This window comes from Epinephelus moara, chromosome 16, assembly GCF_006386435.1.
Source record: "Epinephelus moara isolate mb chromosome 16, YSFRI_EMoa_1.0, whole genome shotgun sequence".
Lineage (NCBI taxonomy): Eukaryota > Metazoa > Chordata > Actinopteri > Perciformes > Serranidae > Epinephelus > Epinephelus moara.
Genome location: NC_065521.1, coordinates 38,241,735 through 38,255,661, shown reverse-complemented (window position 1 = coordinate 38,255,661; position 13,927 = coordinate 38,241,735). Strand labels below are relative to the sequence as shown.

General features: G+C 38.3%; 1 protein-coding gene across 1 annotated transcript; it reads left to right on the top strand.

Annotated features, from left to right (window-relative positions):
* Positions 1-1,740: 1,740 nt before the first annotated feature.
* On the top strand, positions 1,741-10,706 carry nemp1 (nuclear envelope integral membrane protein 1). The gene is made up of 9 exons (XM_050065904.1): positions 1,741-1,881; positions 4,385-4,506; positions 4,813-5,029; positions 5,119-5,191; positions 5,280-5,373; positions 5,475-5,589; positions 6,661-6,886; positions 7,250-7,426; positions 9,866-10,706. The coding sequence occupies exons 1-9, from the start codon at positions 1,770-1,772 to the stop codon at positions 10,020-10,022; spliced, it is 1,293 nt and encodes a 430-aa protein (XP_049921861.1). The 5' UTR covers positions 1,741-1,769; the 3' UTR covers positions 10,023-10,706.
* The last annotated feature ends 3,221 nt before the right edge of the window (positions 10,707-13,927 follow it).

Below are 13,927 nucleotides of genomic sequence, written 5' to 3'. Positions count from 1 at the left end.
TATTAAGATTATTAAGACAGAATATATGACATCTTATTATAGATTGATCTTTCCAGTAGTGTATAAAGTAAATAAAATTAGCTCCACCTCGACTTGATGCAACATTAAAATGATGAACACATTAAAGGGGAACTATGCCCATTTTGTAAATTCATACATGTTATTTCTGTGGTCTGACTCTCAAAAATATTAATAAACGTGAATACTAGAGGGCTAAAACTCAAATTTGTGATGTCAGAAAGGAAGTTTAGAGCCGCACCACAGATAATGAATGGTGAAACGTGTTCTCGATGACTGAGGACACTACAACAGAATAAAGCTCATGTGGGTATAAAAAGGAAAACAAACATTCTGTGGGTCCATAAAATCAGGCTCACATTCATTGTCTATGGAACAGCTGCAGACTTTGGCAGTATGACGGTGGTTTTCAAACTTTTATTGCCCAAGTCACATCAAAGGTCAAGCCAAAATCTCAAGGCACACCTGTGTTTATATCTGTGCCCAACAGCCTCTATAACATGTGTAATCACTCTTACCACAACATAAGACAATAAAAAAAGAAAATAAGATACGTAACTTTTGTGATACTGTCTACTGACAGTTTTCTTTCTCTGTTCTTTTGGTGATAAGTTGTCGCTGGTGCTTTGTTGTAATTTGCTCTGTGCAACACTGCCATCCATTGTCCCTCTCACGGCTTTTTCCTTTCAATTGCTATCATCCCTCACACTGGCTGCCAATCAGGGCTTTTGATGTGTCACACACTTGTAATTCCCCCATGCGAACGGCAACAAATAGATTCCCCTGTAAAGGTTTTTAAATTAAAATCACATAATTTGGGTGGAGTTTGCCTCTTTATTAGGAAATGGATGCGCACAACATACTGATACAGTCAATTGAAAATTCACTCATAACTTTTTTGTATAGGCCTGGTTGAATATATCAATAATCATGTGTGGTTATCACAAAATTCCACAGCTCACCTGGATTGGCAACAGGGCACACCATTTGAGAACCACTATGACATCACAAGTTTGAGACTTAGCTCTGTGGTTTCTGGCTTTAGAGGAGAGCTCATGTTCACAAATATTTATTGAACTTTCCCAGGCCATGGAAATAACATATTGGTACTTATAATTTAGGTGGTGCTCCCCTTTAATGCGTTAATAAATATAATCCAATAATATGATATACACTATTCTGATAAGGGCCATTCTGCCTAATGAGTACTTTTACTGTTGGTATTAAAAATATATATTTATTTCAACACTTTTGTACTTTAACTTAGGTAACATTTTGAATGCAGGATTTCTACTCTGTGGTATTGCTGCTTTTACTATAGTAGAATATCTAAGTACTTAGTCCACCACTAGTTGTAGCCAGTAACACGACTGTAGAAACATCACTCCACCCAACTGTGCAATAATTAGTATTTAAAGAAATCCCAAAAGTAAATTTAAATGTTTTTAAAGCCTTCACTACATTGACAGGTATGTACTGTAGTTTTAGGGAAGCATGTTTTAGCTTTATTTAGTTTATTTGACAAATAAACCCGTCACAATTTGTGTTATTTTATCAAAACATAGCGTAACAATTCATCTGGCTAAAAGTGTAACCCAACTGTACGCCTGGAGAGACGTTGAACGCACACTGACGATGACGACATCCAGTGTGACTCTGTGATTGGCTGGATGGCCTGTAACTCAACCGAGCTGTCAGAGGCGGAAGGGGCGGGGCTAAGCATTAGAGGAGGGAGATATGGTGTTATCATCATGGCGGGATGCATGAAAATGATAAACGATTTCACCTCTATAAGTGTTAAATTAACGGCTATCACGGTGCTGCTTATCTGTTTACCTCAAACCTCAGGGCTCCAGGATACGGGTAAGAAGCAGTGTTAGTCAGCAATTACAGAAACAACAATTATTTGATACAAACAAGTATCATTGCTTGCGGCTAACTCATGTTAGCTTGTGTTTGGTGTTTTCTGATGAAGTGAAACTGTACAGAAGTTATTTGAGCTAAGTCTTGCTGTCAGCCCGGTCACTGCGGACTGTCCTCTGATTCTGTCTATGTACAAGGCAGGACTTTAATTTAATTTAATTATTTACTTAGATGTATTTTTCCTGAGAACAAAAATCTAAACTTTGCTCGAGCCCTGCCCCACCCTCAGGTTATTTTTATCATGCTAATTATAAAACCTATGCGTCACTAACAGAAACCTGTTTCATATGTGCAGCAACATAAACGATATTCAGGGAGTGAGTACAATAATGTAAACACCTAAACACCTAAACATTTCTACTCTGTTCAAATACTATATCTGTTAAGCTTATGATATGCATTTATGTATTAGTTTAAGCTTAATATAGTATGTTATTGGGACTGTAAGTCAACAAATGATCAAGCTAAAAATACATGTAAGGTAATATTAAAAAAAACAAGAATAAGTAATAAAATGAACAGTAAACATATACAGTAGGTAAATCCTTAAACAAAATAAATAAATGTTACATGTGGAAGAAGTATGAGTGTACATGGTCCTACCCCTTTTTTATAACTTAAAAATAATGCACAATATGTTTATCATATATACACATACATAATTGCTGAAATGTTAACTATAATAAGAGTAATAATAATATTTTATTTGTGGAGCACTGATTTAAACAAGGTTACACAGTGCATGCAAATAAGACAATAATAAGATAACTGTAAAAAAAAAAAAAAAAGTTGAGAACTAAGAAAATATTGTGTACAGAGGCAAAAAGAGAGCAAAAGGAAATAAATCACAAAAGTACAAATCAGGCATTAAAGGGAAAGTATTCCATTAAAAATATGTTTTAAGCAATGCAATGCCTTGATGGCAAAAGCCTGGTCACCTCTAGTTACCAGCCTCGATCTAGGGACGACTAGTAAGGGGAGGTTTGAAGATCTCAGGTCACGACTCTGAGCATTGGTAGTCAGAAGGTCAGCTATATAACTGTTGAGCTTTAAAAGTTATTAAAAAAAACTTAAAATCAATTCTGAAGTTAACTGGCAGCAGTGGAGGGAGGCGAGTATTGGGGTGATATGTGACCTACAATTTGTCCCAGTTAAGATATGAGATGCAGCATTCTGCACTAGCTGAAGCTGAGCTACTGAAGATTTACTGAGGCATGTAAACAAGTGCATTACAGTAGTCGAGGCGCAAGAATACAAAAGCATGATTAAGTCTTTCTAGGTCAGGAAAAGACTCAGCTGATTTAATTTTGATAATATTTCTTAGGTGGAAGTAGCAGGATTTAATGGTTCGTGTACAGTATACCTTAGCCCATAGAAATACCTTTACCTTAGTGATAGTAACATATAACTTAAATAGTTACCTTAATGTTTGTCCTGTTAAAACACACATACTCATTGTGCAGATGCCCATTCGGCATGTCCCAACACACAACGAGTATAATATCCAAGCTGCTGTGAAATGTTACGTATGTGCACTTACAAAACGTTTCCTAACCAGGGACAGGGACAACGTACGCACAGAAATATAAACAGACATTCAGCTCTGACAAGACAAGATAAGATAAACCTTTATTGATCCTCAGCAGGGAAATTTGGTTTCTATTGCACCACAAGAAGAGCAATATTACAGATAAAAAGTATTAAAAGATGTAGGCCCATATAAAACTGAAATAAGAATAGATTAAAAAACTGACTACAAACTATACAAGAGCATATGTAGACAAAAATTACAAGGTAAACAGACAGTTTGATTAATAGAAGCAGAGTCAGTCAAGTCTGTGTTAAAAGTGTACACCAGACTGATGACTGATTGTAGTGGCCTTCTGGGTATCAAAATAAGCCACAAATGACCTGTCGGCACAGTTAATTTAGTCTGATGTGAATGACAGGAGATGTAATCCAGTTTAAAACGTTCACTGAAGAAGTTCAAATTACACTGACTCACACAGTGGAAAAACTATCTGCTCCCGTGCCTAATGCAGCTCTCTGCTCAGCTAAACTGTACTTGAGATCAATCACTCAATTGAAAGGGGCATCATGATCAACATTCAGTATAGATGTATTTGTCTTTGCACATTGTCACACATGATCTATGATTTAATGTCTGAAACTGAATTTTGCACGATTTTTAATGAACATATTCACACATAGTGTCTCTTACACTGATGATTAAGTAGTCACACTTAGTGTTTGTGTGTATTAGAGCAGTAATATGAATGAAATATAGAATATGGTGCAAACAGGAATATAAAACAGAACGGACATCTTTTAAATTTGTTGTCCATGTCACAGGTTTCTTTTAAAGTAAACAGGCCAATTTACTGTTTAAAGTAACGTGATGCAATCTCAGTATTACATGCATGTTGCTGCTTATCAAACGCAGGTAACACACATCCAGTAACTGATCTCCAGGATGGTGGGGAGTACGTCATGTCAGGGTCCAACAGGTTCTGTTACAAAAACACTGTGGTGCCAACTTGGAAGCAAACATGGACAAGAATTCAGGTAAGTTACATGAATGGTGCTCAGCCAAATCCAGAAGTGTTAAAGTTTGTATTTAATGCACTTTCTTATAAAATAATTAAATAATGTTTCTGAAAGAGTGCAGGTAACAAAAAGTTCTGTGGTTCTTGGCAATGAATTCAATGTGGTGTAAAGTGTAAATATGTTGTGATCCATGACATCAAGAAAAAAGAAGCCTCTGCATGAAATATGTCAGGGATATAGTGTCAGCGGTTATTAACAAAGGTTATATCTTAAAGCAGTTCCTTACTGTGAATTGGGTCCGTAATAACTGAAGGTTTCTGACAGGTCAAAGTTTGGAGTTCAAACGTGTTCAAGGTGGCAACTGTGGAGGGTGAGGAGGAGCTGCAGGAGCTGGATCGCTTCAGTGTCTGGGGCTGGTTTCAGAGCTTGTTACGTGAGCGGCACAATGAAACAACTATTAACATCAATTTATTCAGCAAGAAGACGTGCTTCAAGATCGATCCTGCTGACAAAACAAAGTACACTGTCAAGCACCTTCGTAGTAAGTGGGGAAACAAATGATTACCGTTAGTTTTCTGGTTATATTGAAAGATATGACACGGTCAACACAATGTTCTTTTTTCCTTGCAGAGTTTGATATCTATCTGTTTTTGGTATTCCTCGCTGGGGCGTTGTTGTTCATCTTTGCAGGATCACTCAGCAGGTAATTTTTCTTACTCAAAAAAGGTTCCATTGTTAGGATTTAACAGGGTCATCATATGTTATTAACTATTTTTTCTTCTTAAATGAAGGAGTCAGCTTTTTTTCTACTCAGCTGGGATGAGCACAGGCATGATCGCCTCTCTCATCATCATCGTTTTCATTTTGGCACGCTTTTTGCCAAAGGTAAGGAATTTCATTGCCCTCAAATATCCATAATTTTATGAGTGAAATCACTTTGGCGTCATACTTAATTAATGTTCCCCTTGTTTTTGCTGTTGCCACAGAAAAGCCCTTTTTATGCGTTGATTGTTGGCGGCTGGTCGTTTTCTGTGTACGCCATCCAGCTTGTCTTTAGGAACCTCGGCGTGATTCTGCGAGAACACTGGAATGTGGTGCTAGGTACAGACCCTTCATTAACAATGTGACTTTTTGGTGTTTGAAACATTAAACCAAAGCAAGACTCTTGATGTAGCATATTTAAAAGCTATTTTTTGGACCACTAAGCATAAAAGTTATGCACCCGCTTTATTTGTAACGTTTAGAATAATCCTTTTAAGAGAATATACCATTTACATAACACGTGTTACCTTGAATCCGTGAAGACTGCTTTGTCTTTCTTGCATGTCCCCACAGTGACTGTAGAATCCAAAAAAGGCGAACATCCTTAATGAATTTAAGTTAACATGGCTGCATTTAACAGCAAAACCAAATAAAAACATCCGTATACAAACACTCACACAACTCACACCGTTTAATCCAGGTCTCATTGATTCAGCCGTATCCTCAGTACTTCTCAAACACATGCATTTCCGCTTAAACATTACGATTTAAAACACATCAGTACAACAGTCGTATGAGTAGGACGCATGAACATGCGTTTGAACACTGCTCAAATGGAGCTCATGGGCATGTCATGTCCAGGCACGCAACTAGGTGCCACCTGTAGGCAGAAGTGTTTTAAATAGTAAGGTTTCAAGTTGTGCGAGAGTTGTAAACAGACGTTTTGATGTAGATTTTCTGTTGTTAAATGTGGATCCCTGTGACTTCAGCTCATGGAGAATGCTCGCCTTTTGTGGATTCTCTGATCACTGCAGACGCATACGAGAAAAATAGAGTTTTCTTCATGAATTCAAGGTAACATGCATGCATGAGTCATTGATAGACAAATGATCATTTTGTGGGTGAGGTATTCTTTAAAGTGTCTGTTAAGTCTCTATTAAGACACAGATTTGTCTCCTGCCCTTGTTTTCTGTTTGTAATACTCAACTATATGGTGAAAAATGCTGCTTAAATCTACATACAGTACACCATCTGCTCCACATTGAACCTTGTGATTTGAATGACCAACAGACAAAATACAGTACATGTTTTATTGGCTGCATGTCAGGGAAAAAACATGTAAAACTGTAAATAATTTTTGGGTTAATTCTACTTTAACACTTTGTAAGTCAGTATGTCTGTTTTTGTCAGGTTACGTAGGAGTGGTGGGATTCATCACTTTTGCCGTGTGTTACCGTTACGGTCCTCTGGAGGATGAGAAGAGCATTACCATCTTGTCATGGACGCTGCAGCTGTTTGGCCTCCTCCTGATTTATTTGGGGATTCAAATTCAGCAAGTTGCCTTTGCCATCATCGTGGCAGCTCTGTTCTCCAAACACCTGGAGTACCCAGTCTCTCTGGCCGTTGCTGCGTGGAGGTGAGTGTTCACAGTGCTGACAGAAGGTGGCGTAAGAGTACAGTTACAGATAAAACAGAAAAGCCACTTCGAAAAAGCTCATACGGTGTTCCTGTTTTATCATGCTTGTAATGTAGCTCTGTGGTTGTAAACAAGATTGACACATGTTAATTACCGAGAACATTTGTGTTTTTGAGTCTGCAGGAAATAATTTAATAATCTCTGCTGTAGTTTAAGAGTCATTGGTTCTTTTGAAAGTCTTTAATAATTTCTGCTTATTTCTACCTTTTATATTTATCCAACTTGACATTGCTTGAACTACTGAAGCATCATTTTTTATAATTTGGATTTTTTTTTTTATTGAGCATTTGCTGTGTTGTGCAGGAGAATCAAACGGTATATTCGCTGGAAGCCGGAGCCACGGCGACTGCTGACTGAGGAGGAGTATCAGAAAGAGGCGGAGGAAGAGACTCGGCGTGCTCTGGATGAGCTGAGGAAGTACTGCAACAGCCCAGAGTTCAGCCCGTGGAAGGCAGTGTCCAGGCTTCAGTCTCCGAAAAGGTCTCTTTCATATATATATAAAATTTATATAAGACATGATGTAAGCTCAGCCCCCTCTTTGGTTTAACAAAAATAGGAAGACACTCTTGATTTACACACTAACTGACATTTTGCTCTGGCTAATAACTCATAAGAGTATAACCATGAAGAGATCAAGTTACTGTGATTCATTACCGGGCCTTTCAAAAGTATTCCTCCCCCACTTTGGGAGTTTTCATGTTTTAACATGTAACACTGAATCATAGTAGATTTAGTGTGGCTTTTATGACAGTCATCAACAGAGAAAGATTAGAAGTGCAGGTTTTGCCAAAATACTGACTCACCAAATGTTGGACCTTCCGGAAACACTACAGGTGTATCCATTCTACATTAAGTTAAAACCCCGACTACACACAGGCCATCTCCATTAACTTACTATGTGACCTCTGAAACCAAAATGCTGACCCACAGGTGATTTAGCTGTGTATTTTGTATTTGTTCATGTAGGGATGTGTTTCCATCACAAAATCTACTTTAATTCAATATTTTTAGATTGTGAAACATGAAAATCTCCAAGGGGGTGAACACAACACAGATTTAGGTATCACAATGAACAGATTTTAGTTTTTCATGCTTTTATATTACTTTGAGGTTTAATCCAATGGACGTTGGTGCTGTGAACATTAGTTTAATTATTACTGATGTGATTTTGCCTGTGTTTTTACAAATTACAAATCATTACAGGAATAATTTCTAATAATTATCATGTCCCCCAGCGTTGTGTGAGCATCCTCTGATTATCCCATAATTGAATTTCTGGTAGCATCAGAAGGTTTATAGACCAGAGTAGTTGGCTTTAAAGGGAAACGTCTTTATTTTTGAACCTGGACTGTTATTTCCCATGTTTTTCTGTCTAAGAGACTAATGGGAACTCCAGGTTTTGAAATTGGTCCATTATTGAGAAAGAACGCTGCAGCTGCAGCAGCAGAACAAGCTGCAGTGTAATCCATGGGGGCAATTTTGCACTGTCAGTGTACATCCACAAGTTGTGCTTGTTTTTGCCACTGACAGGCTCAGATTGTTATTACAAGTGAAAATACCCTACAGAGAAATTAATGTTTTTCTACATCATTTGCTGGTCTGTTTGTTATTGTGACCAAGTCTCGCTCAAGGAGAAGTCTCTCGTTCTGAAATCTCAGACTTTTCCACATCGTCAAAATCAGCTAAGTTTTCAGCCACAATGTAACACAGAAAATCTTTTAGATGACACTAAGCTGTGCTTTATGTACTCTAACACAACAAACTTCTCAGCACTCCTCTCTCCAAGTCTCACTAACTTTTACATCCTTGTTTTTCCTGCAGGAAGAACGAGCCTTTCCTTGAGCGAGTCTTGGTCATAATACCAGAAATGCCAGCTAAAGGCAAAAACAAATGTTCAGTTTCTCTGAAGAGTTCTTTCCATAATTTTGTCAGACACTTATAATCTGAGTTGGTCGGTGGCAAAAACAAACACTTTTAGTGGATGTAAATTAACAATGCATAATTATCCATAGGGACAATATTCCCACCTGTTCAGCTGCTGCAGCTGCAGTTCGGCTGCAGCGTTCTCTCTCAGTACTGGACTAATTTCAAAAACTGTCGTTCCCATTAGTCAAAATACAGAAGTTACTCTTTAAGGGGTAATCTGTCAAGGCAGTTCAGCTTTATTTGTAGAGTAAATTTCATACACCAGGGCAATTTAAAGTGCTTTACAGAGCAATAAAATCTAAAACATAATGAAGACTACAGATTTACAATAAAAGAGTGAAGAGAAGAAGATATAAAAGCTTGAATTCATTACAGAATGATAAACAATTTAAAAAAAATCACCATTAAAAAAGCAAAATTGCAGACAAGAGGTGTAAAGATAAAAAGTCAATGATTTAGAATTAAGGTTAAAAATAACTTTGCAGTCATTACAGGGTGAAGTAGGCAGTGTAAAAAAAAAAGGAATCTTTTTAGCTTTAACTTAAAAGTGTTGAGAGTCGGTGCTTCTCTAACATCATCCTGGAGGTTATTACAGGTTTGTGCTGCATGATAACAAAACACTGCTTTGCTATGTTTTGTTCTAGCTGCCACTGAAAAACAAGAACTAGTGCAAATGATGAGGGATTGCTTGGTACTTAAAGTATTTATGCTTCATAAGTATTGATTGATAAGGTGATTTCACCTAATTTGAGTAGAGGTAATAATTGGTGTTTTTTTTTTTGACAGTGATTAACTGTCTCTAGCAAGCAGTGATTTGAGGTATATGAATCTGAATCTAACCAAAATACAAAATAACACACACTGAAGTGATGCCAAATGTCACCCTTAAGTTGTAAATATAGGTGTATGTGTAGTATGTAGGTAGATACAGTACGTGGTTTATATTCTGTGTAACCCTGATGTTGTTGCTGATCTTGTGATTTCAATCCACAGGTTTGCTGATTTCGTCGAAGGATCTCCTCACTTGATGTCAAATGAGGTGTCTGTCCACGCGCAGGAATACGGCTTAGGAGGATCTTTTTTTGAGGACGAATTTTTTGACACAGACGACGAGGAAGACGATCTTAAGCCTATGATGAAACCGGAGTGAGACGCCACTGTGTTCAGAGACTTATAAAGACAGAGACAGTTAGAGCCTTTCAGAAAGGTAGGCAGAGATCAGCTCTCCGTGGCTTCTGTACAGACGTCCGGACTGATTTGTGAGCGATCACTGTGGAGGCTGGATTGAGACAAAAACATGAATTGTGGTTTCAGTCACAAGAGGCACCACAAGGAAAAGTGACTGACAGTCACAGACAGAACGATGTGGTCAGATTTGTTATGAGCATAAAAAAAAAGACAAAGAAATGTAGTTTCAAAGACTGTGCACTAAAGCCAGATCTCCTCTTTTTCTAGGGAACAAAGGCTTCTGTTAAACTTGAGGTTACAAATGTTGATACTCTGTGATCGGGACCTTTTTTGGAGGTCAAAACAGTGAACTTTTTACTGTGTGATAGTAGTTTGTGTTGTCTTTAGCTTAGAAAAGGTTTTTACGTTTGGAAAACATTGTGTTCACAGCTGTTAGCCTCTAATGAGAGCATCCAGATTACATGAGCATTATGGTCTCACCTCTCAGAACAGCAGCATGATGAGGCCGCAGGTATTGTTCTAGCTTTCAGCTCGGGGAGGAAAAGTTTGGTCAAGTTTGTATTTCGCAGTTTTTTCATTTTAAAGGACATAAGTGTTAGGAAGTGTCCCCAAAGTATTTTGAATAAAAAATATATTTGAACTGTGACGAGCCTGCTGCCTAATGACTACTTTTTACTTTAAATACTCTGAGTACAGGGGCAGCAGGATCCACCAAAGACCCCATGATACAATATCACAATATTTAAGTCAAGATTTTACTGCGATTTTAAAGGTTTTTGCGATATGCTAAGTCTACCTCAGTTAACTTTTAAAACTTTGCTTTTATCTAATAGATAAAGTTCTTGGTCTGTTCATCTCACTTCAGTCAGTGTCATCGCGGCCCCTGGTAGGTTCAACCCGACCAGATTGGTCTCAGGAGAGGAGCCAGACGAAAGTATGCACACTGGCCCTCCAGACCTAGGCGTGGCGCTAACAATGCCACCCCATAAAATACACAGTTACCAAAAAAACAACCCTATTTAATTAAATTTTGCTGCTGATACTTGCATTATTTTACTTAGAGGTACTGCTACTTTTACTTTCGTGAGAGATTTGAATACTACCTCTTTCACTACAAGATTTCTTTATTGATTTTCTGAAGGATAATTTAAGATATCTGGAGTTTTACTGTATTCCTTTTTGCATCTATGGCTGCAACTTCTTGTTGCCATTTTCTGTCAATCATTTACTCTACAAAACAACAACATCTTTGTCAAAAAAACTGCTGAATGCACAAAGATAATCAGTGTACAGTGGTATAAAACATAATCATAGCATTGATAGGCTGAAGAACTGCAAATATGGGGCACATGTTTGACAAATTAATTTACTGCCAATGCTGTTTCTGGTAAATGTCTTAATATCTGATCAACTAATCTCCTCAGAGCAGCAGAGACAGAGACTTTGTCCTAATTAAATGATGTGTGAGAGGAAGATGAGGATGAATTTGTAGAATTTCCACTTAACAAATGGCAGAGGGCTGAACTGTGTCAAACACGGCACTTGCAGATGCTGCATTTGATTATAACCGATGCGGAAAACAGTTTGAATCTGCATATTGGGGAAATGAATCACTCAAGGTCAGTCTGATGAATGACACCTTTGTTTTTCCCTCCCGTTATCTAGATTCCCAAATGAAACGTCATTTTACTTGAACCCCCTCCTCTTCTTTTCATAAGAATTCGCAGGAATTTCTTGCATCTGCAGCAAGGAAGAAATTTCTGACCTTTCTCATTTCTGCAATTTCACTCTGATATCTCCTTTGGCACATCTTTCCATGTAACTCTAATGTGAAAGTCAAAACTAAGTGATGACTGGCACACACTCCCATTGCGTGCGCCATTAAATGTCTGGCCAGTTTTAAAGTCACAGCATATATCTGCCACCTCTCATTAAGGCTCCCTGAGTTCACGTTGAAATGAAAGCGAAAGCGGGGAAAAAACCTGCAGTGGATGACCAAAATTTGCTTTTCAAGCGAGATAGTGTTATCTTAAATCAGGTAGCTTTCAGTATATGTTGCAGAGAAAAAACATTGTGTTCATCCTTTCTGTCCTGCTCTCTAACGTCAGTGAGCCATATCTGATGACATTTAGCCCATCTGCATGCCATCGCTGACTTCTTTACTGTAATGTGACCGTCCTCACAGCATCTGAAGGCAGGGAACACCCCAGTAACAGTGTTGCAAATGATTACACTCGATTACACAACATCTATGAAACAGCTGATAACGCTCGCATGATTTGCATGCATCCTGGGATCACGTTGGCACACAGTAATCATATTCACATGCAGCTGCATTTCCTGTGACTTACTTCCCTAAAAAATGCATCACCAACAGGGAAACCTCACTACAATGCAAACATGATCATATTGCATGCGTATGAGGGGGGAATCCCTCGCATATACGGGCATATTGCACACGCTGTGACAGCCCCTTTATGATGGCTTCATGTAAAGTGTCTGGAGTTTCCCAAAACGTATAACTAGCCCACAATCGATCAATGGATTTTTATAAACCTACACATACAAAGGAATTAGCTGTTTATCTGCAGTCCTGATTCTAAAAAAGCTGGGACGCTGTGTAAAACGTACATAAAAAAACAAAAAGCAACTATTTTCAAATCCTTTTTGACATACAGTGAGAAAATAAGTATTCAACATGTCAGTTCTTTTTCATTAAACGTCGAATGCAGCTATTCACAGTAAATTTAGACCACATCTCAATAAACCTACACAGATAGAGAAATCGTAAAAAAAAATTGCAGTTACAGCTTAGATCCATGTCTGTGAAAACATGAATGCTTCACACACACCACAAAATATCTATACAATCAGCACAGTTTCAAGGTGGACGCCCAAGATTAGTATCTCCTATTCAGTATGTGACCAAATGTCGTTCTCCCTCTGTTCCTGAATCATGATGTTGAATAATGGCCAGAATTTATTTTTTTGCAGAACAAAATTATATCACAGTGAAGTTGACCTTTTGACATAAAATGTCATCACAGTGACACACAGTCACAGTGACCTTTGACCTTTGACCCTTGACCACCAAAATCTAATTAGCTCTTTGGTTAGTGGACTCTGGTTCCAAATTTGAGGAAATTCCCCCAAGGCCTTCTTGAGGTGTCACGTTCATGAGAATGAGGCAGATGCAAGGTCACAGTGACTTTTGACCACCACAATCTAATCAGTTCATCATTGAGGTCAAGTGAACGTTTGTGCCAAATTTGATAAAATTCCCTCAAAGTGTTCTTGAGATATTGCATTTGAAAGTATGAGACAGATGGGATTACAGTGACCTTTGCCCACCAATATCTAATTAGTTCACTGCTGAGTGAAAGTGGATGTTTGTCCCAAATTTGAAGAGATTTCCTGAAGGTGTTCTTGAGATTTCCCCCGTTAAAGTTTTTTTTTTGGGGGGGAGGGGGGGGGGGTTCCTTATCCGCTGCCAGACAATTTGTTGAGGTGTAGCTACAGTCTATGAGCCAGATCCATCCCTTGCTGCCCCACAGTGCTACCCTCTCATCCAAATATGGTCACTTCTGGCTCTAAAAAACCAAGATGGTGACGGCTGATGCCAACTCAATGGGTGACGTCCCTAGCTACATCCATTATTTATGTAGTCTGTGGTGCAGACATACTGCATGGACAACCTGAAAGCATACTGCCTCAGTCCACAGCTATCCCCGGCGTAGAGGCGTAAAAATTGCGTGCAATAAAGTGGAATGAGAGGAAAAAAGTATTGAACATGCAACATTTATTTGATACTTGGAGAAGCCTTTGTTTGCAACACCAGCTTCAAGACGCTTGCTGTATGACGAAACT

Coding starts and splice junctions, on each gene's coding strand:
- nemp1 (XM_050065904.1), top strand. CDS start 1,770: ATGGCGGGATGCATGAAAATGATAAACGATTTCACCTCTATAAGTGTT. Junction 5,030..5,118: donor CACTGTCAAGCACCTTCGTA/GTAAGTGGGGAA, acceptor TTTTCCTTGCAG/AGTTTGATATCTATCTGTTT. Junction 5,590..6,660: donor ACACTGGAATGTGGTGCTAG/GTACAGACCCTT, acceptor TGTTTTTGTCAG/GTTACGTAGGAGTGGTGGGA.